General features: G+C 37.0%; 1 protein-coding gene across 3 annotated transcripts in view; it reads left to right on the plus strand.

Annotated features, from left to right (window-relative positions):
• The window catches only part of usp12b (ubiquitin specific peptidase 12b), a 31,962-nt gene that overhangs the window by 2,349 nt on the left and 5,673 nt on the right, over positions 1-23,940 (plus strand). For all 3 annotated transcript variants that reach the window (XR_012382681.1, XR_012382680.1, XM_683267.11), the window contains exons 2-8: positions 2,928-3,008; positions 4,730-4,943; positions 6,452-6,720; positions 13,312-13,388; positions 13,467-13,550; positions 13,772-13,969; positions 15,502-15,580. Coding sequence is in view for 1 of the 3 variants with exons in the window: in XM_683267.11 (XP_688359.3) it covers positions 2,928-3,008; positions 4,730-4,943; positions 6,452-6,720; positions 13,312-13,388; positions 13,467-13,550; positions 13,772-13,969; positions 15,502-15,580 (1,002 nt within the window). In the remaining 2 variants the exon portion in view is untranslated. The remainder of the gene's footprint in view (positions 1-2,927; positions 3,009-4,729; positions 4,944-6,451; positions 6,721-13,311; positions 13,389-13,466; positions 13,551-13,771; positions 13,970-15,501; positions 15,581-23,940) is intronic.

A 23,940-nucleotide genomic window follows, 5' to 3' on the forward strand; every position in this document is an offset into this window, starting at 1 on the left:
ATGCTTTACTGAATGGTTCTCCTCAGGGTCAGATAAGGGGCTTTCACACTAGATAAACTTTTTCAGTCAATTTTTTTCCACCATTGATAAAAGTACATCTACTATTTGCACCACAGTAATTGGCAATGATTTCTGGGAACACTGTTTTGGGGAATTTAACTCCTGCTTCACAGTTGGATCTAAGGGCATACTCACACTATGTACAGTTGCCTTGAACCAGGCCGAAGCACGCTTGTCCCCCCTTCCGTCTTCCCCGATGGCCTGCACTCTCATTACACTCGTGCCTGAGCACGCTTACGTCATCGATGATGCTCTGTTCAGTAAGTGGTTTCGCTCAGCACAGTGGAGATTTCTTTAGTTATATCGTTTTAGTGGTTTGATATGCAGTGACACACAGTCAAATATTTCGCCAAACAGATCGGCCACTTTTGACGCTCATAAACAATCATAAAGTCCTCGTGCTGCAAGAATTATGAGGTTTGCTAAAGGTGCAGCTATCTTGCAGTGAGGGGTTTGCGTCTTTAATAAATCCATATGAAACAGTCCCTTAAAGTCACGTCTCGTCTTCAATTTTGGGCTCACTGGTGTGCTTTGCACTCACACACAAGCATACCGCGTCAAAGCCCAAGTAAACCGCACTCTGGCACACCTCTTCCAACCGGGCCAGGGTTGGCCAACTGAACTGCGTCTGAGCCCAATCCAGAGCACTCATACTTCTCAAACGATCCTGGAAAAGGGCCTGGGCACGGTTCGGATAGCAAAGTGTGCCCAAACTCTGTTCCAGTATGACACTACCAGTGATCATATGCTGACTAGGCATATGATATTACAAATAATCTTATAGTGTTATAATGTTATAGGAGAATGTTTTAGGAGAATGTTAGTGGCATGTATCCATTGCATTTGTCTGCAGCACTGTGTTCTTTTCTTAATGGCATTCATGCACTACAAGTTGTCTACGGTGATTTATTGCTCTTTTTTTTTTTTTCAACTGCATAACTTTTACACCTACCTTCAATCTCCTTTATCTGGAAACACAAACAGTGCTTTATCACTGTTGGCTGACTTTCATCACTTCACAGTTCTTAGTGACAGTTTTGAATGTAACAAAGAAAAGAGTATAGGTACAGGTGGATTTTTTTAGAGTATAGGTAGAATTTGTTTTCAAACACTTTAACACCTCTATGCTGCAGTAGGCAGAGCTGTAAATGTGTCTTGCTGTGTGTACCCCTAAACCAGTGGTTCTCAATTCTGGCCCTCGGGCCCCCCGATTTTCACATTTTGGGCAACCACTGCCCTAAACACAACAACGAGATCTTCTGTGAGGGAAGAACAATTTCATAGACATCTGGCAAACAGCCTTCTCCAGCCTGTTGCACACCAGCCACCGCGGCATGCCACATCTCCACATTGTTTTCTGTTTGCAGTGGAGAGACACTGAATGGAACATTGTTTTGCAATTTATAAGACGTGGCGTCTGCCATAAGACTTTAAAATCTCTCTCTCGACATGACCTTCCTTTCAGTGTTTTTATGTTGGTAAATTGATGTTGTTGTCGTGTTATATGTTGTTCTCCTGTCTGAGCCCTTTGGATATGAGATGGGAATTAGTCGCATGCCAAATAAGGTGGAGTTCCAGATCACCAGGGCCGGCGCGTCCATAGAGGCGACCTAGGGCGGCAGAATAGAGAGGGCGGCGTCCCCGACACTACCCTCACCACCTGCGCCCTCGGTTATATCCGCGTCAAGGGCGGCAGAATAGAGAGGGCGGCATCCACTACACTACCCTCACCACCTGCACCGTCTGTTATATCCGCGTCTAGGGTGGCAGAATAAAAAGGGCGGCATCCGCGACACTACACTCACCGCCCTGCAGAACACACAAACAAATTGCATAATCGGCACAGACCAATGGTAGCTCAAAGGTGTTTAAGAGTCAAATTAATGCTAAGCTTTCGAAATGCTAATATGAACTAAAATTAACCTTCCTTTTGGACAATTTTTTCCTAAACTGACATAATTTGAGTTCATTTTTTGGTTTTCTTTGAAGTATACCGAGGCCTTAAAGGTCCCATGAAGTTTTTTCGAAATATGGAATGTTTAAAGTAATCTCAACTGAAATACAAAGAGTGGGTGGGGTATAGTATAGCCCCTCCCCTTTAAAAAAACAGCCAGTTTTGTTTTATCACTCTTATCACTTTTATCGCTCTGCCAGTGAGAGTTGGTTAAGCTCAAGCACATCAATTGAGAAGGTCTTAAAGAGGTTGGGGCATGTCAGATACTGGAGAATGATTCATTGGCTATGATTTGACGAAAAACCGTAGTATGAGGTGATGTAAAAAAATAAAATAAAATAAAAATAAAATAATAGTAATTTCATGCAACCTTTAACTAATGTGAGAACCTTGTAGTGACCCTCTGGAGGATCATAGTAGCTTTGATTATGATGTGCATTAGCTATGGCATTGTTTTGAAATGTCACAAAGATTAATCACACGGCCCTGCAATGAACCCAGTTGTGTTGTGGATGGTTAGGACAAAAGCTCATTTTAACATGGAAAAGATACCTTTTATGGCATGTCGCAGTGACACACTGTGTTAGCCTGAACGGGAAAACAAGTAAAATAAGTAATTGAATGACAATTGTTAAGAACAACTGACTTGTGCATTTTACCTTATGAGAAAACATCATACATTATACCTCAGATACTAAGAGCACTTACAGCTTGATGTTTTCCCCTGGTAAAACAGAGTGGCTGCGCTTGCCCAGCAACTGCATCCTGTACAGCCAAGCCTGGCATCACGCTCCACAAACAGGATGTTCCTGTTACTCTCAAATAGGTGCAGGGTGTTCCTGGTACCTTGTGTTATTGAGACCCCATGAGCAATGATAACCATTGTGGCTTTTTTTTCTTTCTCTCTCTCAAGGGCGCCAATGCCTCTGCTTTGGAAAAGGAGATTGGACCGGAACAATTCCCTGTTAATGAACACTACTTTGGGCTGGTCAATGTAAGTTCACATAATTGTCTGCAAATGTTCTATATATAGTAGATGACCTTGCCATTTTTGCTTTTACATTTTAAAGCAACTTAATCTAATGCGCTAGTGCCATCTCTTAATGGCAGAGTTGGCAAGCATGTATAAAAAACAGCAAAATAATATGATACAAGCTTCATGTAATTATGTAAAGTACATTTTACAATAAATCAGTTTTGCCAAAATAAAACCTGAAAAATAACAGTGCTTATGTTATGAAACTGATGCAATTAAGAAACTAATTTAATTTAAGCTGTTCAGTCGCTCTAGAGAAGATAATAGTTACATTATTGGGCTCAGTTTAATTTAGGATTGCTTCAATTAACTTCAGTGTCGCAAAGGTCGTAGAAATCAGTTTAATTGAGTTGTAAGGAATAGAAGGCAATTGTGTGTGTGTTTTTTGTTTAAGGTTTATAGGTCAATTTAATAACAGTGACATTGTTGCAAAGTTAGTTCAGTTCAAATAGTTTTCTAGGACTGCATGATTTCCTGAAATAAAAATGACATTATGATGATTCTTATTGCAGCGATTTAATGACAACAGTATTAATTATTTTTTTTTTCAAAATAAATGTTCGATAGATTTTTTTAAAAGTTAGCATGTAATTATTATTAGTGTTTTTAATTTCACATACCTAGTGTGTTATATCAATGTTTCTTGTTTTGTGTAATTGTACTAATCATCACAATAAAATCACAGTGTTTAGTCTTTCATATTCAATTGGTCAGAAATAGCTTTGAAATTACATTGAAACAATGTTCACTTTGAGTTTGTTGATGAATTTTACAGGTTTTTAATTACAAATTTAACTCCAAGTAACAAATTTAATTTACAAGAAATATGTGAAATAGAAAGACTGAGATGGTCTATTTTTGTAAAACAATATTTCAATAATGTTGTTTTTATTTTTATTGTTGAAAAGGTGTTACTAAAATTTATTTTAAGACAAAAGTCATCTTGCTATCTCTAAAATGAATAATTCTTTCCTATATAGCTAATCAAGTCATCTGGTGAAAATATGTTTTTATACTGATGTAAACTACTGGTCAAAAGTTTGGGGTCAGTTTTTTTATTATAATTTTTATTTAATAATTTAAATAAAATTATTCATCAAGGCAGAATTTTATAAATGTAAAAAAAGTTAAATACTTATTTATTAAATATTTATTTATTACTTATTGTATGTAGTTTCAAATGAAATGATTAATCCAGTCATTATTGCTTAATAATAATAATAATAACAATAATTATAATTATAATATTAATTAATATTAGATTGATTTCTGAAAGTTCACGTCACTCTAAAGACTGGGGTAATGAAGCTGATAATTCATCTTTAATTGTTCATATTATTCATAGTGCAATAAGATTTCACAATTTTATAATTTGTTCTGTATTTTTGAGCAAAGAAATGCAACCTTGGTGAGCAAGATAGCTTATTTTAATACATTTAAAGATCCTACTGACCCCAAACTTTTGATCGGTAGTGTATATCTCCAAAAAATATATAAATATATTTGAAGTGTTCAAAATCCATTTTTTCTGTTCAATATCGTGCAACCAAAGTAAACCAAAGGTTTACATTCTTGGTGCCATGATTTCTGATTTGAAACATTTATAGGTACATCATGTTACGTCTTCATCATTCTGTTTTGTTTTGTTCTTTTTTTCCAATCACAACCTGGTCCCTCAGTTTGGCAACACCTGCTACTGTAACTCGGTGCTCCAGGCACTGTACTTCTGCCGGCCCTTCAGAGAGAAAGTGTTGGCTTATAAGATCCAGCCGCGGCGGAAAGAGAGTCTGCTTACCTGCCTGGCTGACCTGTTCAACAGCATCGCCACTCAGAAGAAGAAAGTGGGAGTCATTCCACCGAAGAAATTCATCTCCAGACTGAGGAAGGAAAATGGTGAGAACTGGCCCTACAGTGAAGAGTCTGACTGACTGACTGACTGTCTGATGAGACGTGTTGTTGATGTGGGTTAATCAGGTTGGCTAGAGGTAGACAGGAATCTGCGTGGGGATATTTAAAGATGTTGTTTAACAGATAATATTTTCAGCCAGGTGTGTTTGTAAACATTTTTAATGTAGACATTCAGATTATATATACAGTAAACGAAATGTAGTGTATATACAGTTAAACTGTTTATTCCAGCCAAAACAAATAAATGAAAAATCTATCTATCTATCTATCTATCTATCTATCTATCTATCTATCTATCTATCTATCTATCTATCTATCTATCTATCTGTCTGTCTGTCTGTCTGTCTGTCTGTCTGTCTGTCTGTCTGTCTGTCTGTCTGTCTGTCTGTCTGTCTGTCTGTCTGTCTGTCTGTCCATTTTCCCACACATCCAACTATCCATCTATTTATCCATCTATCTTCCTATCTGTCTATCTGTCCATTTATCTATCTGTCTTGTCTGTCTCTCTGTCCATCTGTCCATCTATCATTACTCCCATCCATCCTTCTATCCATCCACCTATCGAGTCCCTCTCTGTAAAAATCCAGCTATTATTTTTTGTTGTTGTAATATTTCTGTTTTTGACGAAATCATTCTACGCAATATAAAGAATATTCCTTAAAAATGTAAAAACCTTGTTTGATATCTTTAATATACTGACTGAATTAGGCCATGTCAAAGATTAATTTCACAAAATCATTTTTTGAAAAAATCCAACTTAAAGAAATGCTTATAGTTAAAACGCATCTGAACCATACTTATCCTGACTTTGTGCTAAAATAAAGCTAGATATTTTTAATATTTTTATATTTTTAAATAAAACTAGTTATGATGTGACGATTAATATATAGCCTATATAGCCTAATAGAAATGCAATGTTTATTATAGATTTTAAATGACGATATATAATTTAAATATATTTTATAAATATTTTATATGTTTTGGTAGTATGAATTGTTTTTTTTCCTTGTGTTAGCATTAAAAACTATCTTAACTACTACACAACCTAACTACTACCTTATTAAGGCAAATATAATAGTTAATGGTTTATTAACAGCGATACTTTGAAATAAAGTGACCATTTATTTGATTATTTATAACTTTATTTTTTTTATAGCTAAACACAATATTATTCCTTACTCATAAAATTAATTTACCATTTGCCACACTACAGTAGTCTTGCAGCCAGCAGAGACAACATAATTTATTTTTGCTTGTATTATTTTGCTTTGACTGCAAATTCAGAGCTCTGATAAAATCTCATTACTTTTGCTGCTGTAGATTCAGCTAAACTGAGTAGCTATGCTGGAAACACTGTATATATTGGATTAATATGCAATGGTTTTATATCAATTTTTCTCCTGTTCATGTTCACCTTACACTGTTTTTATATTAGACTTGCAGCTTCCTAATGTTATCAACACTTCCTTATACTTTGATTTATCCTATTCCAGAGCTGTTTGACAACTACATGCAGCAAGATGCACACGAATTCCTCAACTACTTGCTCAACACCATTGCAGACCTGCTGCAGGAGGAGAAGAGCCAGGAGAGACAGCAGAATGGAAAGGTAGTACAGAATGGTGGGAGTGGAAGCGGAGGAGGTGGAAGCGGCAGCAGCACAGGAGAAGGTGAAACAGAGGAAAAGACCCAGCAGACCTGGGTGCACGAGATCTTCCAAGGCACGCTGACCAATGAAACACGGTGCCTGAACTGTGAAGCGGTGAGTCAGAGGAAGTGGAGTGAATCATGAGCACTCTGAATAAGATATTGGGAATGAGTATATTTTTGCGCCTAGGCCATTACTAATTCAACTTTGACACATCACCATCTGTGAGGCTGTATAGATGTGACATGAGGACAGTTTTCAACAAGTTTGCAGGGTTTGAATTGAGACTTGGGGGTGTGTTGTGATGATGGATGATTTAGCCATTCATGTAGTGTCATGTAGCTCTTTATGAATGTAAAAGGCTTGCCTATTCTTACAGCACAAACACATGTAGTTTTATTGATTTATCTTTACCAGATTCGCATAATGCAATCTAGGACTGTGCAATTAATTGAAATTATATTTATTTTTGCCTTTAATGATTGTGAAAAAGCATTAATCGAGATAAAATGGTAATTATGTGTCATCCTGCCACCTTTACAGCAGTCCACATTCGTTCCTTTGCAAAGCTCAGTTTCACATGGAAATTAATGAAAGTATGTAATGTGGCTTTTGACTTTCTGTTGCAAACTTTGTTTTTCATTTTTAATCAAACAACAAAAGAGAAGATCGCTCGCTGCTTTTGACTAAATGTAGCTTTAATAACAAATTGTGTTTGTAACAGAGGCCCCTAAGCAAAGTGCTATGCAGGTAAACCTCACTCCTCTGACCAAGTTCACCTTACACTGTTTTATATTAGATTTTCAGCTCTCTAATGTTATCAACGCTTCCTTATTCTTTGATTTATTCTATTCCAAAGCGAAGTGCCATGCAGGTTAACCTCACTCCCCTGACCTCTAACGCCCCATTCACACAGGGCTTCAGCATCGCTTTACAAAGGACGTGTCTGAAGTTTGGGGCTGACGTGATTGTCATAGCAGCGTCAGCCAATGAAATTAGTCAGCAATTGGCTACAGTCTGAGCTGGTGTATTTGCATACAGCGATCTGATTGGCTGACACTTCCGTTGGCGCTTGAAAAGTTGAGCAAGTCCCAATTTTTGCAGCGAGCAATGTTTCTGAAGCGGGAGTGAGGTTTGGAGTGGTGAGTGTAACAGAGGTCAGCAAGCGAAGCACAATGCAGGTAAACCTCACTCCTCTGACCTCTAAATGTGCTCTAGTGACAGACGCTAGAGGCCATGGTCTTTAGTCTTCTTTCTTGGAGCAACAGATTCCCATGCAAAGAGATGCCGATTTGATCCTAACTCAGACTGGGTTGGGTGCAGTAGGACTGGTCGGTTATACGTGGGGGCCTGTCTGGGATGGGAGTGAGGTTTAGGGTGGTGAGCATATCAGAGGCCTGCTAGCGAAGTGCTATGCAGGTAAACCTCACTCTTCTGACCTCAACTCCCATGTAAAGAATCCCCGTTTTCATCCCAGCTCAAATCATGTTGGATGCTGTAGGACCGGGGGGTTATATGTGGGGGCTCGTCCGGGATGGGAGTGAGGTTTAGAGCGGTGAGTGTTAGGGGTGTCACGATTTTGATTTTTAATCGAAATCGATCGAAATTTATGCTCAATTTCGATTATCGAATCAAAAGATAGAATCGTCGATGCTGCCAAGCCCCCATGTCATGTCAGCCTGGCTTGCCAAGCCGGAAAAAAACAGGCTTGTTGCAGCGCTTGTTAAACTGCAGAAGCAGGAGACCCGTCGACAGAACTTAAACCCTCTCCTCTTTCAATGAAGTCGCCGCTGTGTAAGCATTTTGGATTTTCAGTGAGTTATGTTGACAACGTTCGTGTTGTCGACCAAAAAAAACACAGTTTTGCAAGCTCTGCTATGTACGTATTACGTACGGTTCGTCCGATAGACAACACCGGCATCGCGATCCTCCGCCCGCCCCCGTTGCAAATCCGCTCGCGAAAAGTACACACTCAGGCCCTGTTTACACTGTCTTTGTTTTTAAATGGCATTTTAGAACGACAACGATTTGATATCCACAGTGGCGTGTAGCATTTCTGAGCAGCCCTCCTTCCTCTCTACCTCTGAAAATGCACATCACGTGACCACAAAGACACAGACGCACACATAGCCATGCGCTCGAGACAGCAGGTCCAGGCAGTCAGAGGATTGCTTCAATCTTTCACTCACTTGTACTTAGTCATTTTAGCGAACACCTCAGATACTGTTGGCTGGTTCCTGTTGGTTGTGCGTCTTTTTTACCGACGCCATTATAACGACACAGATCACTGCCTATTCACGAGTCCCGCAGAAAAAAGTGATTGACAGGTGGTAATTATGTGTATCTTGCCTTTATTCATTTACTGTATGATTTGTTTATGGGTTAAACAAAGACCATGCAGGTCAGGTAGTTTAAACAGTAGGCTACAAATAATTAATTGGTCATTAATTAATTAATTATTCATAATCGAAAATCAAATCGAATCGTGACTTTAGAATCGAAAATGTAATCGAATCGAGGATTTGGAGGATCATGACACCCTTAGTGAGTGTAAACTAGACCAGCTAGCGAAGTACCATTCAGGTAAACCTCGCTCCTCTGATCTCTAAAGGTGCTATAGCAACAGACACTAGAGGCCATGGTCTTTAGTCTCCTTGTTGGAGCAACCGATTTCCATCCAAAGAAATGCCGGTTTGAGCCTAGCACAGACTGGGTTGGGTGCAGTAGGACTGGTCGGTTATACATTGGGCTGGAAGTGAGGTTTATGCCGTGTTCAGACTACATAATTTTTAAAGAAGTCGTGTCACAGATGTTTTCACACTGCATGACTCTCTGGCCTAGCGTTTTGTTGCTGCTTTGTTTACGCTGCAAGATGGATCGGCAACAGGGGCTTTCACAGACAACTTCTTCCAAACTACGTCTCACAGCCAAAAAGACGTAGTATATCATTTGTTATTAACTACATAATGAGAAAGAAGCCTTTAATGGGGTAAAAAATGTACATATTTGCTCACCCTGGTTTGAAGGGAATTAGCTATTTCTCCTCAACTTTCTTTTTTAACTTTCTGTATGAAACGTCAAACAGACACATGTGCTCCTATCAAACCTCCACTAGTATTTCCTCCATTTCTTGAATCCAAATAAACCGATAATGAGCGCTTTTAACTTCTCCCCCAACCTCCGCTGGCCTGCAGGTACATACACAAGTGAGCTGCTTTCTCATTGGCTGTAGGCGATTGCTGATGTCATTTTGCAGTCAAAACTCATCTCCGACAGCTCCAGATATTTAGCATGCCAAAAATCTCACAGGCATCGTTGACTCATCAGCGATTCTCTCAGTTTCGTCTGTGATAGTTCATACTATGTGATTATCACTCACGTGCAAGAGCACCGATTTGCCTGTGATTTCAGGCATTCGGCGGCGATTTCTCAAAACCTGTCGGCGAGTAAAAATGTGTCTGAATGCGAAGGCCAGCTGAAGGCCAGCTAGCAAAGTGCTATGCAGGTACACCTCACTCTTCTGACCTTAGAAGGTGCTCTAGTGTCAGATGCTAGAGGCCATGATCTTTAGTCTTCTTGTTAGAGCAACTCACTCCCATGCAAAGAATCACCGGTTCGATCCATGCTAGATACAATGGGTGATTCTCACGAAAACGTAGTTAAAAAATTTTCAAACATGAATTTTTAAAAAAATTTTAAATTAAATTTTGGTTTTGCAGATAATTGAAACAAAGTCTGGAGCATTTGTCAACATTAATTTAAAAATATATACACATCATTTAGTACCTTTTTGAGCATAATTTCCAAAACAAGTAATAAAAAATCTCATTACCGCAACAGTCTGCTAAATTGATTCTTACAAAAAAGCAAATTCATTTAGACATTTTTAAAAAGATACGTATGTAAATATATATATTTTTTCTTTTCACTATTATGAGAAATCTTTGTTAATTTTTTTTACTTCGTCCCATTCTACTTTCGTATTATGAAATATATCTCTATATCCTTTTGGTCATATGGCCCACTGATAATCATTTAAAATAATCATGGTTACAATTATGACCACAATAATTGTGATTATGCCATAATGCAAGCTTAAGGTCTTCAGTGGCTGCTCCTGAAAATGTCAGCTTTGACCAGCTTGCGTCACAAAAACTGTACTTGTGGCCTAAAAGTGTTTGGGTTGTGTAGACATCCCTTATGAAAAAAGTCCACTTTGCATTTAATTTCAAAACATGAGGATTTGGGCTCTCATTGCTTTAGTAAAACTGCCATCTTTATTACTGTTTCTTTACAAGTTTCGAGGAACCCTCTGTGGCTGAAATTTAGATGTGATAATGGCCACTCTTACAAGTGTTTTTAGAGATTCCATTCCATTAATTGGACAAATCAGAAGAGAGTAGGCATCAGACTTGAGTCTTACAATTTGTTCATTCAAACCAGAGTTAAAGTTACACATGCACAATGGAGCTGTATATGACCTTTAATAGTGTTGAAGAAAGAAAGCTAACTTTTTTCTTGTCATAGTACAGCTGTATAAGTACATTTATTTAATATATATATAACATTTAATCTATTGAATTATTCCAAAATAATTTATAGATGTCTCAATAAAAAAAAAAAAAAAAAAATTATATATATATAACTGTACATAACTGTAACATATGATTTATATATAAATTATAACTGTAAAATCCTCAGGCTTTTTTCAGGGTAAAATAAATGTTTTTGGCAACATACTGTTTATAAGTGATTAAAATCACTTTAGAATTTTGGGATGCTGATTACCACTGCTACGTAAACATCCCACAATTAAGAGCACATTCAGAGTTTTTTTTTAGCTCCATATCTGGAAACAGTGCTACACTTCACTCTGAAATGTGCAGGCACATATTTAATGAATTTATTAAATGAAAGCCTTATTTCCAGACAATAACAATTTTTATTCTGATTTATTGTGCAGTTTTAACTTAAGGTCAAGTGGACTTATAACATGTCAAGTTTTTCATCTGTACCCTCTTTAATGCCATTACTTTGTGTACACAATGCAATGCTCAGCATTCTTTGTGCTATTGCATCATTAAAGTTTCGAAGTTATGATGGCATTTGAGACAGAGCTTGACTGTTTACTTTAACCACGTAAAAGCCCTTTGGAAATGCATGCATAAGCCTAATTATTCTTTAAAACCAACATTCAAACAAGCCACTAACTAATTTTGAACCTGCACATCCCTTTTTAGAGCTGACATTTGACAATCTAGTTCATACAAACCTTAAAGGTTAATTTACCCAACAATGAAAATTCTGTTATTTATTACTCAGCCTCATGTGAGTATTTCCAGTCCCCTGAGATCTGAGATCATCTTCAAAACACACATTTAAGATTTTTTTTGTATGAAATCCAAGAGCTGTCTCTTATCCTCCATCACAGCAATAATCCTTAGACATTTAAAGTCCAGAATATACCAGCAATGATCCATTAACATTTTAAATGACTGTCTAACTTCATGATATTTTTAAATTTCGAAGTTGTTGCACAAATGTGCTGCTTGAGTCCAAAGCAAATTTCCTGAAAAGTTCAATAAAGTATAACTCGGTAGGAACCAAAAACACTGTCAAAACATTCCATGTGAACTCAGTGGTATAACTGTAATCATAAACATCTCTAAACACTTTTGTGTGCCAAAATAATTCTGAAAACAAATTTGTTTTTAATAGACTTCCTTATCAGGTCAGGGTGCACATTTACTATGAGCAGTGATGCTATGCTTGTGTGTTGTTCTGTTGAACCTGAAGCTAATATGCGACACAAACAAACAAAGTCATGTTTTATAGGTTTTGTCACACAAAGTGTTCTTTGGAGCTTTAATATGAGGATGAGTAATAGGGATGCAACGATTATATTTTGCTTGTACAATTATAGTCTGAAGAGTAATCACGTTTATCATGATTATTATGCATTCATTAGTTTCAAAACACTACTAGTTTAGAAAATGACATGAAAACTTATATTAAAGTGTTATTTATTGCTGCTCAGCACAATATAATAATAAAAACAAGCAATAGTCCATTTCTCTCTCTGGACTTTTGGGAGATCAAATGAAGTTAAAGGCTGCCAAACCTCTGAAATGCACAGATCAGACTTTATAATAAACTTTTTCAGCATTCTTAGTTTTGAAGTTTTTATTTCTCTTTGGAGTAGAAATGTGTATATTTTATACAAGGTAGGAAGCTAGTCGGTCAGTTTTTGTCACGTGACTCGCAGTGAGCATCTGAAAAGCGTGACCACATTGTGCCATGTGCACATCGCTCCCAATATGCTTGCAAGAAAAGAAATAACAAACTTGCTACACAAAAGACATGACATGTGAACTACCCTTTGTTAATAGCCTCAGCCACTCAGCCATAGTTAATCGGGTGTTTGCATATTAGCCTAGATGTAACTTTAAACTACTGCACATTTGGCATAACTTTGTTTAGTTGCAGAAGTTTTGTTCCCTGCAGAAACATGGTGTTGAGAAGCCTTCACGATTAGTTAACTGTGACAAATTATAGCGTGGCTAATAGTGAAACCGGTTAATCGTTGCATCCCTACCAAGTAAATAATAATAGAAATGTCATTTTTTTTTTGTTGGACTAAACCTTTATATTATAATAAGTGAACTTAAATTGCATTATAAGTAACCCTGTCCATTTATGCCATAGGTGAGTAGTAAAGACGAAGACTTCCTAGACCTCTCAGTGGATGTGGAGCAGAATACCTCCATCACACACTGTCTAAGGTAATGCCTCAAATCCCACACTGTTCTTTAAAATGTTTAATAATTTGGAATAATAACATGTTGTCTCTGCATTGACAGAGGTTTCAGCAACACGGAGACCTTATGTAGTGAATACAAGTACTACTGTGAGCAATGCAGAAGTAAACAAGAGGCTCAGAAAAGGTATGCAGTATGGCTGAAATCTGTCTTGTCCCTAAAGTGTATTTCTAATATATTCACATTGATGCCTTGGCATTCCTGGAACTAATGGCTCAGCATACCTTATATATACACCTATTTATTTTTTCCTCATGAATGCATCTCTGTTGGCATGTGAAGTGCTGTCTGGGAATGGAAATGGAATTTTGAGTTCAAATTGATCTCCTATTTCTTTTTCCTTACAGGATGCGGGTAAAGAAATTGCCCATGATCCTTGCCCTGCACCTAAAGCGCTTTAAGTATATGGACCAGCTTCATCGCTACACCAAGCTATCTTATCGTGTAGTCTTCCCTCTGGAGCTAAGGCTGTTTAACACCTCTGGGGATGCTACAAATCCTGACCGATTGTACGATTTGGTGGCTGTAGTGGTGCACTGTGGGAGGTAGGCTTCAGTGTTTATTATTTTCAGGTGCTGATGTTTGAAGTCCATGTGAAATTTAAGTTTGCAATGAGCGCTAGCAAAATAAACATTATATGAAGCAAACTATATTTTGGTGAAAAATTAATCCATGAAAAAAAAATGTTTGTTTCAGCAATCTTCAATTAACATCTGACCTTTTGCTTTCCTGTTTGGTGTCAGTTTGATGGCTTCAACCACAATATTCTTAATTTCTCTTACCATTAGTTTGCTATGAAGGAATGAGGGAAGCCCTTTCCCACATTCAATATTTTGTTTCAGTTGTAAGTACATCATCAGTGCTTCCCACACATATTAATGGCTGCCCAAATATATTATTAAATATTTTTTTTTACTGTTATTATCCTCCTTTTACACTTTTTTTTTTGTGTCTGCCCAATATAAACAAACATCTGCAAGTGATTAAGTTGTGGAAAATCTTCTGTTGTTCACCCGTTTTATACTGCTCATTCTTTGTGTGCGAGAACTGTCAACACTCACATGCTCTACAGACCCACAGAGACTCGCACCTTTTTGCGTCCGGCCGGGGTTTCTAAATCTACTAAAATGTTCAGGATTTAGTTTTGCTTTCGTTTTCTAAGCTGTCTTTAATTTTATACGCACAGCAGCTGAGCGAGATAGACATTAAATAATAGATTCTTTAATCTAAACGACTCATGAAAACTTCATGAAATGAAATACTAAATATACTTCATGAAATACTAAATACTCGGAGAGAACGAAATGACATCTAAATTGGCTGCGTAGTATTTGTACACCATTAGAAATGTGTAATTAACTAATTTGTCTTATTTAAATGATCTACAAATTTTATTCTTATAAATATTTACATTTTTAGAGATAGTCTATTTTTATTCCTTTTTTATTCCTTTTAAACTCCACACAGAAATGGCAACTGATCCAGCGTAGGCTCGAACCAACGACCTTCTTGCTGTGAAGCAATAGCACTACCTACTGCGCCACCGCGTCACTTAATTTCATATTTTATACACCTAAAATGATTTGCCAATACTGTCAAAAATATTATGCCAATAAAGCAACCTGAAGTTGAATGAGAGAGTGAAGCCGATTTTACTTGTCAGTGGGTGCATAGGCACCTGAATAGCATAAAAGAGAAATAGTGGATTTTTGTTTTACATTTATTTATTTCTTTTTTTACTTTTTTTAACGTATTGAAAAGAAAAACGTTAAAATAGATAATAATAAAAACAGTGTTAAAAGTCTTATTATGTTTTGTCGCATATGGGTAACTATTTATGTGCTGTGGGTTAAAGGTGCTTTTTAATCCGGCCAGTATATTTCAAACCTGTGGAAAGCACTGATCATCATACTGAAATAAGTCAAAACAAATTCCGGTTCATGCGGATTTTAAACAGGCGATGAAATCAAATTTTCTTAATCTGTGACCCACGTATTAATGCAAGTTTCCTTTTTTATTCTAGAAATTTTTAACCATATCATTTTTACTAAATGTGATTTTGTTTGTTTTTTTGTAGTGGTCCAAATCGAGGTCATTATATCACTATAGTGAAGAGTCACGGCTTCTGGCTTTTGTTTGACGATGACATTGTAGAGGTAATGTATGATGTTCGTTCTACATAATCAATGATGTTTTCCAAATGCAACATTGCAGTTTTCATGCTCCCATTATCCAGAGAAAGTCAATTTCCTTGTTTTTCAGTTACCTCAAAATACAAAAAATGTTTTCCTTTAAATACAGTGGGGAGATTAAGTGATGAACACGTCAGCATTTTTCTTAGAAAACATGTTTCTAAAGGTGTCGTTGACTTGAAATGTTTCCCGGATGTTGATAACAACCAAAGAAATCCTTATATGCAAAGAAAACAAATCTAACTTATTTACAATTTTTTTATTTTTTATTTATGCAAGTTATGCATAACAAACTGAAATGACACAGGGAAAAAGTATTGAACACACAAAGAACGGGACATGTAGAAAGGCAGTGGAAGCCCAGATAGCAGCTGAAATCTCTCAGTTCTTTCTCAGCAACGCTCTGCCCTTTCTCATTGTAAATGAATATTAGCTGCTTTAGTCCACTATCTACATTAGCAGGATGATAAAGATGAATCCAGAGTGGACATTTCAGAAAGACAATGATGCAAAACACAGCCAAGAAGACTCTCAAATGCTTTCAGAGAAAGAAAATAAAGCTGTGGAATGGCCCAGCCAATCACCTGAACCGAATCCAATATAAAATATCAATTAGAGCTCTGAATTGATCGACAAACCCACAGGAACATAAGATTTTGACACTCTGAAGTCTTTGGAAAAACTCCTGACAATGCATGTGACTTAATTTTCTATATGAGAGGCATCTTAAAGCTTTAACACAGCCTTTTATTTAAAGTATTAAATACATTTCAGTAGTTTGGTACTTTTTCTTTGTACCATTTCAATGTTACTACACATAACCAAGTTTTCCAAATTTTTGTTATTCAATTCTGCTTCAATTCCATGTCAACAGCTCCTTTAGAAATATTATTCCCAGGAAAAAAAAAACATGATGTATTCATTACTTATTTTCCCAGCTGTACACATTTCGCCATAGATACACTACCTGATAAAAGTCTTGTCATCGATTCCAGTTGTATGAGCAACAAATAATAACTTGACTTCTAGTTGATCATTTGGAAAAGTGGCAGAAGGTGGATTTTTCTAATGAATCATCTGTTGAACTGAATCCCAATCATCACAAATACAGCAGAAGACCTACTGGAACCCACATGGACCCAAGATTTTTACAGAAATCAGTCAAGTTTGGTGAAGAAAAAAATCATGGTTTGGGGTTACATTCAGTATGGGGGCATGCAAGAGATCTGCAGAGTGGATGGCAACATCAACAGCCTGAGGTATCAAGACATTTGTGCTGCCCATTACATTACAAACCACAGGAGAGGGCAAATTCTACAGCAGGATAGCGCTCCTCATACTTCAGACCCCACATCAAAGCTCCTGAAAGCAAAGAAGGTAAAGGCTTGGCCAGCCAAGTCACCAGACATGAACGTTATTGAGCAAGTCTGGGGTAAGATAGAGGAGGTATTGAAGATGAATCCAAAGAATATTGATGAACTCTGGGAGTTGCTATTTTAGATGACTTTATTAAAAAGTGATTTGAGTCATTGCAGAGATGTATGGATGCAGTCCTCCAAGTTCATGGGAGTCATACTCAATATTCATTATTTTTCCACTGCACCATGACTTTATATTCTCTACTGGACATTATTTCTGTTAAGAGACAAGACGTTTGTCTAAGCAAAGTCTTTGGTAAAATAAGTCTAATCTAGAGGCCTTTGCCTTTCATATAAGCCACTTCTGATACCAAATGGTCAACTAGAAATCAAGTTATTATTTGTTGTTCCTAACTTGGATAGGTGACAAGACTTTTGTCAGGTAGTGTAGACTTCCAAATACACAAGCATGTACGTATTCTTTGTTTTCAGAGAAGTAAAATAAAAGTGTGAAGAAATGCTTCTGAAAAGCTTTATTTGTTTTTAACCTAGAATAGCCATTTAGTTTTATGTTCTAAGAAGATAACAGAAAGTAGAAGTATCTAAAAATGCACACAGTTTCAGTTCAGCAAACTCTGTTCATTCTTCCTCCAGCTGTTATTGTAATATGTTTATTTTCACATTGAGTTGCTGGTGATTAGCGCTGAATGCATGAGTTGATCTGAAGGTGTCTGGATGTCTTGCTCTGCACAGTAGCACCTCTGTTAACCCTCCTTGTCAGGTGATTAGCAGCTGCTGTTTATGCCTCAGCAAGTGCTTGCCTGGAGTTGTCCTCAGATTGACCCAAATACTTGTGCGTTCTCTTAAGGATGAGAATAGAAATGCACTAATGAGACTTAAGACTCTTGTCATTGGTTTGGTAAATGAAATAGAAGTTTTGTATTCTTGGTATGAAAAAGAGCAATTTACATATTGTAACCCAACACCATGTTTCCATTACGTCTTCATGATGTTGATTGTTTTAATGTGTTCTAGAGATCTGGTTTAAGAGTGTACTTTGAACTGACATTTAGACAGATTTTCCGTCAACAGAATGGGCATGTATAGTATAAATCCTTTCAGTTTTGACACACAAATGTCATATCAGCTTAACTACATGCTAATCTGAACAAATATTTACAGGCATGTTGGGAACACAAACTTTTAGGTGCTTCTCGGCACATGAAGTGGCTCTTGTAGCGTAAACACGAAAAGCAGCAGTCTTATAAATATCAAGCACAGTTGGGATGTGCATCTCTGGATGAGCAGTGCTTAGCTGTGTTATATGCTAAAGTGAGCTGCTGTTTTGATGCTATGGTGTCGCCCCAATTGCACATCTGGAAAGCAAGACATGAAAGCATTGAAACATTTCCACAGTTCAACCTGATGCAGATGCTTCAGAAGTCACGGGCAGTGTAATTTCTGCACCACTGGTAAACAGATTTTCTCAGTTTATCGCTTAAGTCAGCGTTATATTGTTTGGCCTAGCTGTGAATCTTAAACAGATTCAGTGTTACTAACTGCACAGATATCATATGCTTCCACATATAAATTGATGTTTTACTAAAGCTGTATGGACTTTCACTGTATGGCCTGAAAACACATACATTTTTCAAGATTAAAGTGTTTTAAAGCAATACCAAGTTTTTTGACCTTAAAAATATCTCTAAAATTCAGTAGTCTACTCTGTCAGTAGTAGAATATATTTAAACTAGAGGAATTCCGCTGCTGTGGCTACAAGATTGGCCTCCTCTTACCTGAAATTTGGACTGGGCGATATAGCCTTTTTTTCCACAAAAAAATCAATTTACGATTTAAATAAATTTTCCCCCAACAAAAAAAGCTTTGAGTTAAAAGTTAATTAATTATATAATAAAAAATGTTAAAGATAAAAAAGTTCTGGTTTAGAAATCAAATATAACAAGCTCTATTTATAATTGCATTTATTCATTCATTTTTTTTAACCAAGTCCCTTTATTAATCTGGGACCGCCACAGCGGAATGAACCGCAAACTTATCTAGTATATGTTTTACACAGTGGATGCCCTTCCAGCCGCAACCCAACACTGGGAAACATCCATACACTCTCGCATTCACACTCATACACTACGACCAATTTAGCTTTTTCAATTCATCTGTACCGCATGTCTTTGGACTGTGGGGAAAACCGGAGCACCTGGAGTAACTCCACACAGAAATGCCAGCTGGCTCAGCCGGGGCTTGAACCAACGACCTTGCTGTGATTCTATCGTGCTATCCACTGCGCCACCGTCCTAATTGCATACAAAACTTTTTTTTTAAATAATAAAACCATTTTTACAATTACAGTAAAAGTAAACTTATAGTAATTGTTAAAAAGGGACCTTTTTAAAGATGATTTATTTTAACTTTTTATTTTTTCAATGAACATGCATTCATTTGTTTATTCAATTTGATTTTGTGTTATATCAGTTCATATAAATCAGTGGTTTCCAACCTTTTTTTGCCTGAGACCCCCTTTTCCGCCAGAAAATATTGAAAGGCCCCCCTCAACATTTAATAATATTATCGCTCATATGTTTGCAGTAAGGATGACAAAAAATGTTGTTTTCAAACAAATGGTAATTTTTAATTTATTTATTTATTTTTACTATATCTAGATACGATTATGCACAAATAGCCTAATGTAAAATGTAAAAGCAAAACATCAGTAGGCTATTTGCAACTGAAAAACGAAAGCCTTTGACCTTTAAATTGGCCCTAATATATCAGTTGTCAATTATATAGTTGACAATCTTGTAAAAGTTTTTGTCAGTTTTTGTCAGTAGCTGTGATGTCCCTCATCTCATTTTGGGTGTGTCAACTCTTTTGCCTTGCGCTCAACAATGTTCTGGGCTTGTAGCTGTATTGGGCATGAGTCATCTGTAAATTTCTTATTAATTTGGACAGCCTTATGCATTCGTTAGCAAGAACTTTGCCACAGATAATGCACCATGGCTGGGTCAGGAACTTTTTGCTATGAGAAAATGGAATAAAACTTTAGTTTAGTTAAGTATCTTGGTATTTCCTGCATTTCATGTTTCTAGTATTTCTAGTATTGCTAGCACTGTGACCTGAAATATTTGGAGCTTACTCACCTGGGTCCAGTGCTTGGGTCATTAGTATTAGCTGCTGAAGGCAAATCAGTGAGATGCTGTCGTTTTTGTGGAGGTTGAATTACAAATTTATTTTCTATTTTTTAGGTCAGCCAGGGGATAAAATAAACCAAGACAACATGATCATTCTCTTAATGGTCCACTGCTAAAAACGTTTAAAAATATGATGCAACCTCTTACTGTGAAAAAATACGTACAAATGCATGTCTCGTGGTGAATGCGTGACTGAGAGCCCTGAATTATGCTGTTTTTTTTTGTCGGGTGTGTTTGTGCGTCCATGTTTTTGTAAGAGTGTAGCATTTCTCTGAGTTCTCCTCTGTTTACTGCATGTTGTTTGTGTGTTTCTATAGCAAATGTAGAGGGAACTACTGGAGCCCAGTGTTAGGGTGAAAAACGATTCTCATTCAAACAAATCGATTTGAACTTCACACTGGAGTTATTTGATAAAATAGATTTTTCGCCTAGCCCTGCCTGAAATCATGCTGGCTTCTTTGGGTGAGGGACTGTACACACAGCCCTGCCTATCCTTGCCATTGGAACCATGGTATTGAGCACTTGGGATCTACACACGTTTATCACAATCACATTGCATTCTAGGACATGTTGGTTCAGTGGACACATGAAGCCGGCTTATTCTCACTGTCAAAATCGAGGGATCATGGATATGTCCATGCAAGCTTCCCTCATTCACTTGAAGTGGAATGCACTTCAAAATAGCTTCAAGATTCCCCCGAGGAAACAAGGAAAGGGAAGTTCAGAGTGTGTTTAAAAGTGGACTGGAATGCAGCCCATGACCAAAATAGTGTAATCAGCTTTGCTGTTAACAGACAATTATGCTCATCAATAGGAATGGGTATCGTTAAGGTTTTAACGGTATTACTACTTTTATCGATGCCACTTATCGGTTTGGTACTTTAATGGTTCTCTTATCAGTAGTTTTTGTAGTTTTTATAAAAACAACAGTTTATTTTATTATATTTTTTATGAAAAAAAAACATAATAATTGTAAAACATTTAAAAAAAAAATTTCTCGCAAAATAATCTACAATGGTTTGGAAAATGCCTCAGTTTTTTACCATTCTTCTGGAGAAAAAAATCAACATGTTTGTCTTTTTTGGCAGAAGTCGGGATCTTTCTTGGTTTTTATTGTGCTCCCTGCAGTATAAAATTCCCTCCTTGAGTTGCAAAATGCAGTTAAATGAGATTGTTTATAATATTTCATTAAAGCCTTCACTTAAATGAGTTAACGGTGTTTTGGGAGTTAACAATGTAAAAATAAGCAGTTTTTTATCATTTCTTTATAAGCATAATTTATTATTAGGCTATTCATAGGCTGTATTTGTAAATACAGTTATATAAAAGCATTTTGAATGTTTAAGTGAATGTGTAACTTAATATGTGTGTTTATTAAACTAATATACTAATTTAGAGAGACCTTATGTGATTGACTACTAGCATAACGATGTTGATGATGTACCTTTAGGTAGGCAGTCGAAAACTACAAGTTTTTTTCTGCAGTTAATGCTCTTTTGAAAGATGCTTAGCCAAACTTGTTGCATTTGTTGCAACGGGCATCGTCGGTCTCCACTCGGGAAATGCAACCCGTTTGGTTCTCTCCACCACTCTGCAAGCCAACGAGCTGTGTGTGCATGCGAGTCTTTGTTGCGAGCTTTGTGTTTGCTCTTAGCATGAGCCTCCGTTGAGTGCCCGTGAACAGCCGAGAACTGTGACGGCTTTTATGCTTGGCGCGCTCGCCGGAAACATGAGCATTTCTCATGTGAGATTGCCAACTGTGCAGACAAATATCAAATATCGCAAATTAGAAAAAATTTAGTCGGTTAAATTATGCAACTGTATGTAATGTTTATCAAGCAGTAATTATCCAGTACTGATAACAGAACCGTTAATGTCAGAGCTTATCGATACTTCTTTTATAATTTATTACCAATACCGGTAAAATACCAATCCCTACTTATCAACAACTAGGGGAGCTGCGAGAGAAAGGTTCACTTTATTGAAGTCTGAAACGTTTCTGTTTGTTCATTGAAAGTTTATTTCTAAAAAAGTTCAAGCTTTAAAAGTGTAAATCCAAGAGTGAATGCTGCCCTCTGAATCCTCTTGCTGCGCACCAAACAAATAAACCACTGAGAATATGTCTGAAATAAAATCTGGATCTGTTTGAACACCACTATGATCATGGACAATTTGTGGGATGCGGTTATAAATGTACATAATGCTCAAACATACCTGTTTTTTTTGTCTCTAAAGAGCTACTTTGCCCATTACTTTTTAGAACATGAATCATGAAGGCTTTCTCTTTGCAGCGGTTTTTCATTTATGCGCAGTTCCTGACTTGCTTTCGACTCCACCATTTAACTTCTCTCTAGAAGATATCAACTGATTAACTATTACATATACACACAAATGAGTGTATTTAGCCCAGCACATAGTGGGACATTTGCCTCATTTTCTTGAGTATTTTGGTACATGTATCATCCTAATCAGGCCTGCATTTCCCTTGCATTACTCTTCCTAGTCGGTGTGGTGTATGCCAGAAAAATGGGTTCAGTGTCATTCTTGTTCAAAAAAGAAAGCAGATTCAGCCTTTCACATATCACATCCGGTGCATGCTCAAGCTCAGTATTTCTAATGTAGGCATGCGGCAAACACGTGCAAATAGAGGAAGGAGTTCTTTCCACGTGTTAAGACGTGGCCTGAATGGGCCTGTAAACAAGTATCAAGGCCACAGGTAAAGACATGTAGCTGTTTGTCACAAAAAGGATAAATAGCTTTGTTTGAGTGCCAGTCGACTATGAGACATTGAATTATAGTAGACTTACATAGCCAAAAAAGGAAACCATAAAACAAAGACATGCATGGTGCTTCCTGGGTTGTTTGTTCACTTTGCTTGTTGTCGGTGCAAGTGATGATTCTCTGTAAACCAATAACATTCAGCAGCGAGTCTAGCACCACCTTATTGGTACTGTTTTGTTGTGCTAGATACCCTAACAATTTACCCAAAGAGGTGGTATTGTACTAGTTTTTTGGTACTTCTGACAGTGGGAAACCTTATCATGAATGAGGATGCAGCGATACCGTTTTTTTTGGAACCGATCCGATCTCAATACCAAAATCCTGAGTATCGACTGATACAGGTACGATCCCGATATTATGCCATTTTTTTTATTTAATTTTATTTTTTATTGACATAATACAGTTTCTATAGTTTTGGTGATAAACTAAAATAATATATCCTTTTTAGTAAAAATAACAGACCTATAGGTCTACTGTATATGACAGACGGCACAATCTAACTAAACATGATGCTTGCTAAAAACTATGGGCTGCTATTATTTGGGCATTTAATATGACATTGATCTCATCTGTTGTGGTCCAGCTTGGGTTTCCTTGTTAATGTTAAGATTTTTCTTTGAAATCTGTATTAGGTTATCACTACATTGACCCTAATCAGTTGTAAAATAACGAGCATTTTAGCAAAGTCTGATATTTTCCTGCGGGTTTGAAGCAGACTAAACTAAGGGTGCTTTCACACCTGTGAATCGATTCAGTTGTTCTGAAACAGGGATTAAAATTGTTACATTGTTGCTCTTTGCTCTTGGTGCGGTTCGCTTTCACACTGCAGTTTCTAAATGGACCAAAAGAGTTAAAACAAGTCACGTGTGAGTGAACTCTCCTCACTTTGGTCAGAGTGTCAGGGTTTATTTTGCAGAGCCCTGCTCAGCTGTCTGGGGAGGTGGTGGTTTGGAGGTGTTTGACAAGGTGCGCGCGATGT

Source organism: Danio rerio, chromosome 7 (genome assembly GCF_049306965.1).
Source record: "Danio rerio strain Tuebingen ecotype United States chromosome 7, GRCz12tu, whole genome shotgun sequence".
NCBI lineage: Eukaryota > Metazoa > Chordata > Actinopteri > Cypriniformes > Danionidae > Danio > Danio rerio.